We start from the raw sequence: 5,670 nt of genomic DNA, 5'->3' as shown, positions 1-5,670 counted from the left end.
CTAGTGGGATAACAAAGGGAGCCATAGGTCACATCAGATGCGTCAAAGGACGCTACGTCTAGAATCAGAAGGGACCTTCACTAGTCCAGCCCTCTCATTATACAAGGAAGAAACCAACACACAGAGAGGAGATAAATGGCAAAGACAGGATTTGAACTCATGACTTCCAAGTCCACAGTTTACCAAGAGCTTTCCCCACAAAAACCCTGTGAGGAGGGGGCACAAACATTAACTTTCCCAATTTACAGATGGAGAAACTGAGGCTCAGAAAGGGAAAGGGACTTGGCCCACTTCCTCCCACCAGCTCCCAACTTTGCCTACCTAGCACTAGCCTTTTCCTGATCCATTTATCCATAATAAGCTTTTATTAAGTGCTTACTATGTGCCAGACATAGTACTAAGCACTGGATTCAGGTCTCCTGTGTCTTTCTTCCATGATCACCAGAAGTTCAAGAAGGAGGTGTTGAGGGCCAGCTCAAAGGAAGGGATCCATTCCAGTCCCCACACTTTTTCACAAGAGGATCTCCAAATTTCCCAGATACACTAAGGCTGCTTGAAACTTGAGAAATTCCCAGGCCTGGAATCCCTTACTCACAGACTTGTACTTCCCCTGTGCATTAGCTCATGCTAACCCCTCCATAGCCCTTCTTGGAATGTTCCCTCAGGTCTAGACTTAGGTTCTTTTCTTATCCTAGGACTTTCTAGACCATTCTGTCCCAGTTGTATCAGTTAGAGGGACTGGGTAATAGCACATGTCTCTCGCATCCCTTTACACATCCTAGGAATTGGAAGTCTTGATTATTCATTTCTGGTTTTGTAGCCTGAGAACTGAAAGGCTCTGAGGTCTAATGCTCTCATTTTACAGAGGAGGAAACTGAGGCCCAGGGGAGGTGGAACTTGCCCAAAGACACATAAGCAATAAGTCCCAGGCAGGGTTTGAACCCATGTCTTTGGACTCCAGTCATTGCTCCTTCCACTCTATCATGGTTCAAGGAACTTTCTGAAACTAGAACTGCCCCATCTCTTCTAGCTAAGCTGGCATGCGTCCTTGCTGAGCACACCCCCTTGCCCCCTCTTCTCAGGTTTTCAGGCTGGACCCCCTTGTCCAGTGTCCAGGACGATTTCCCTCCTCTTTGTTTTTATGGTTCTGCTCTTTCCCAACAGGGCCTCTCTGCGGTTCTAGCCAGTGCCCCATTCTAGCCCTCTGATAGTTCCTCCCAAAATGAGTTCATGTGTGTGTTTGTTCCTCGTTGCCAAAGAAGACCATGCCACCAGAGAAATGACTTGCGCTTGCCTTTGTTTTGAGTGAGGGAGGGCTGTGCAGGTCACCAGCCTCACTTTCTTCTCCAGAGCCATCTGAATCCAGTAACCAGATATTCATCAGGATGATTGGAGATGACCCAGGATGAGGCAATTGGGGTTAAGTGACTTGCCCAAGGTCACACAGCTAGTGAATGTCAAGTGTCTGAGGTGAGATTTGAACTCAGGTCCTCCTGACTCCTGCACTGGTGCTCTATCCATTGCACCCCCCAGCTGCCCCACTCAAAATGAGTTCATAGCTTCTGACAGAATGGTTATGTTAATTAAACCTATAAATAAAAACTATTCACTCATGCATATCTCATTTTAAGGGTGACAATGTGCTGTCCTCCTGAGGAAACTTTGAGGTTACATCATAGAATCCTGGAAGGGACCTTAGAGGTCCTTTATCTCAATCTCCCTCCTTGTACAGAGGAGGAAACAGAGTCTCAGAGAAGGTAGTGACTTGCTCCAGGTAGCAGAGATGATAAGTAGCAGGGGAAAGATTTGAACCCAAGTCCTCTGACTCCTGACTTAGTGGTTTTTCCTCAGCACCATTATATTTCTAGTCTCCCCTTTTTCTGAGAAGGAAACTGAGGCCAAGACAGGACAGGACTAGAATCCAGGTCTTTTTTACCTCTGGACTGGCTCTCTAGCCATTGTGCCATTTTTGTCTCCATTTTAAAGATAAGGAAACTGAGGCAATGTGTTGTGACTGTTTGGCATCTCAGAGCTAGGCAGGGTTGGAGATACTCCATTTCCTGACTATGCCTTTGCTCTCTTGCATTCCTGGAGTTCTCTTTCTCCTGCTTCTCAGCCTCCTGGCTTCCTTTAAGACTTAGTTCAAACTCTATTTTTTGTGGGAGCTTTTTCCAAGTCCCATGCCTCACCTTGCCTCACCTTGCCCCACCTTGCCTCTAGAGCCTCCACTCTATAACCTGCCCCGCCCCCAGGAACCCTGTATGTATCTCCTATGCATCTAGTTATTGGCACACTGTCTCCCCATTCAAACTCAGTTTCACTCAATGAGAATTAGTTGAGCACTCATCATATGCACTGCTCAATTACATTCCATTAAAATGGTTTTGCTCTTCCTTCCATTTGCCTTTCTTCTGTTTTTGCCTCAATACTTCCTATGGTGTCCTGCACATTGTAGATTCTTAATAAATACTTGTTAACTCACTGATTGTTGTAGAAATGGTGCTCTCATATCTGAAGCTCTTTCTCCACGGGGTTCCATTCCCCTCGGGCTGTCCCCAGGTACTACCAGGTCTTCTCGGCTCCCATCCCTCAGGTAGATTTGCTTCTGCTTTGAGATGGAGGAAGTCCGGTAGAAATTCACCAGCTGGTTCAGAGACTGAAACTTCTCAGTCCACAGAAAGTAGTGGCCCTTGGCATCTCTCATGACCTTGAAGTGTTGGACATCCTCTTCATGCCTGGGCCCAAGCAAAACCCAAAGGGGTCATTATAAAGGAAGGTCCTTCCACATACGCACCTCCAGGAGACTCATCTGGAGGGATGCTGGGGGTCTTGTGGGAATTGTAAGCATCTATGTCAAGACGTAGCCCAGCCTGGATATGCAGCTCTGTCTGGGGAGAATGAGAGCAGCAGCCTGGCCACAACCCCGAGGGGACAGCAGGACGGGTGCTCCTTCCCACAACACAAGAGGGATTTTATATCAGCAGAGAGCCATTTTACAAGCCAGATTCTGTTAAGGACACTCAAACCAGCCTCTCTACTAGAGATAAAAATAAAATACAATCAAATAAACCCCAACCACTGGCAAACACTGCTGTGAGTTCCTTAAGGCCAAAGAGTGGTCAAGGACTCAGTTTCAAAACTTATCTGGTATGTGAAGTACCTGAAGGGCTGTCCTGGGGAAGAGAGATTACTCTGATTCTGCTTGGGCCGAGACAGTGGTGGGAAGGGAGGAGGATGTCCAGAGTGGGCAGCATAGTGGAGAATCAAATTTCAGCTTAAAGTCAAGAAAACTTTCCTAGTACTTGGATCTACCAAAAAAAACAAAAGCCCAACCCCAAATCGAACAATCTTCTTTGGAAAGTCATGGTCCCCATCGTTAAAGGGGAAGGAGTAGGGCCTTTATGACCAGCCATCTAAGATAGACCATCATTCTAAGGTCAAAGATTGTAGGATTGAAGGGGAAAAAGGAGCTCAGAGACAGAATCCAAGGATTGGAAGTCAAGAGGAGGAAGACCACTTGAGGGAAAACTTGCCTCATTCCCTCCTCTATCAAATGGACAAACCAGATGACTCTAGGTCTTTGCCAGCTTTTATATGACTAAAAATTTACTAGAATTCCCTCTTGAGGACCTTCCATAACTGGTCAACAAGAATTTACAATAGTGAATAATAACTGGCATTAATATAGCACTTTTTTTTTTTTACAAAGTGCTTTCTTTGATCTTCACAACTTGAGGAGGTAAGTGCTATCATTATCCCCATTTTACAGATGGCAGAGAGTGACTTGCCCAGGATCACTCTGCTAATGAGCCTCCAAGGCTGGGTTTGAACTTGGGTCTTTCTGACTTCAAGCTCAATGATTTGTACACTGTATCACCTCCTAGCTGTTCCTACAAACCAGGCAAATGCACGAATCCTTGGAGGGATTAGACTTTGTTTGACTTGGCCTCAGAAAGCAGAATTAGCAGTAATGGGAGAAATGGCAGAGCAAGGTTTGGACCTGAAGGATAAGAGCTGGCCTAAAGTGGGGTAGGGGCTGCCTTGAGAGGAGCCTTCTCCGTGGAGGTCCTCAGGGAAAAGCCGGCAGTCACTTGGTGGGAATGGAGGAGAGAGGAGTCTCAACTATCAATGGATCCGACTTGAGGGCTTCTAAGATCCCATGAACCATCCCAAATCCTCATTAGGATGGGCTGATACAGGGGCAGAGTGGCCGGATTTTATTCACTGGTCATTGGGACAGGAGACCAAGAAGACCGCCATGAAGCAAGCTGTTGCCCTTCTACCTCCAGAGAAGAGGCAGACCTAAAATGTGGAATAAAACTTGGCCAATGGGAGACTTTGTCTTGTAGTCTGTGAATATTGGTTATGAGAGTTTTATTTTTATTATAAAAATTTTGTTAAATAAATGGAGGGGACAGGAGGGAGAGAGAATAAATGCTTGAAAAAAGTGGACAAATCCATTGAGAGAGGTGAGTTTCATTCCAGTGGAATATAAACTCCTTGAGGTCAGAGAATATTCTATCTTTTTATACTAGAGCATAGAGTGTAGTGCTGGAAACATAAGAGGTACTTAGTGAATATTGATTCAGGCAATCAGGGGAGGAATGAGCATGTATTAAATGCCTGCTGTATTCCAGGCCCCATGCCTGGTTTTAGAGACACAAAGACAAAAACAGAAGTCTTTGTCTTCAAGGAACCTACATTCCTGTGGGGGAGGGGGAGATAATATGGATATATGTGGGTCCATACAGAATAGGTATGAGATAATTTGGGGGGCAAAGCACTAGACATACGGGTACCTTGAGGCTACAGGTTCTCTACCTCTGCTAGAATCATAGATTTAGAACTCTAAGGACCTTAGAGGTCATGGACACCAACCCTTTCATTTTATAGACAAGGAAACTGAGGCACAGAGAGATTGAGACTTGCCCAGAATGACACAGCTAGTTGGTTATCTGAGGTGGAATTTGAAATCAGGACTTGACTCCTAGCCCTATGTGCCATACTGTACTACCAGCAACTTGGCCAAGTAGGCAGAATTGGGAAAGGCCTTATGCAGAACTTGAACCTTGGAGGAAATCAGGAATTGTAAGAAGCCTAAGTGGAGAGAGGAATGAGACGGCCGGGACAAAGGCTTGGAGGTGAGAGATGGAGTTGTTGAATGGTTTATGCCCATTTTGCAGATGATGAAATTAAGGCTCAGGGTCACAAGTTTGTCCATTCTAGATCTGATCCTCAAGCTTGTGTCTCCTTGACTCTGATGTTGCCCCTACCTTTGCCCCCTTCTCTGCCTGCTTGAGATTATGGATGGGAAGGGGCTTGGTAAATTGTTGAGAGTGATGTGGCTGTTAGCTATTATGGTTGTTAACTTCATCGCTGGGTGGTGGCTCTTTCCATTTCAAGGCTCCTAACCTGCTTGGGAGGAGGAAGAGCGGGGGGGAGGGGGGGGGGGAGGAGATGTTATCCCAAGGAAGTTCTGATCCTTTATTTGCTATCTTTAATCTAAGGGCTAAAGTTTAGAAACAACTACCCTTCTGTTATCAGGAGGATTCCAGGTTGAACGTCAGGGCCAGAGTTGTGTAACCCATTATAAAGCTGGAATTCTTGCCTCAGAGGCAAAGTGAGTCAATGGGAAAGAATACTGAGGTAGTGCATCCCCGTCCCTCCTAG

General features: G+C 45.9%; 1 protein-coding gene across 5 annotated transcripts in view; it reads right to left on the bottom strand.

Annotated features, from left to right (window-relative positions):
• Window positions 1-5,670, bottom strand: part of GRAP2 (GRB2 related adaptor protein 2) — a 94,185-nt gene that overhangs the window by 6,400 nt on the left and 82,115 nt on the right. For all 5 annotated transcript variants that reach the window (XM_072656206.1, XM_072656205.1, XM_072656207.1 and 2 more), the window contains one exon: window positions 2,483-2,735. In XM_072656206.1, coding sequence (XP_072512307.1) covers window positions 2,483-2,735 — 253 coding nt within the window. The remainder of the gene's footprint in view (window positions 1-2,482; window positions 2,736-5,670) is intronic.

This window comes from Notamacropus eugenii, chromosome 3 (genome assembly GCF_028372415.1).
Source record: "Notamacropus eugenii isolate mMacEug1 chromosome 3, mMacEug1.pri_v2, whole genome shotgun sequence".
NCBI lineage: Eukaryota > Metazoa > Chordata > Mammalia > Diprotodontia > Macropodidae > Notamacropus > Notamacropus eugenii.
This window is presented reverse-complemented; position numbering and strand designations above follow the sequence as displayed.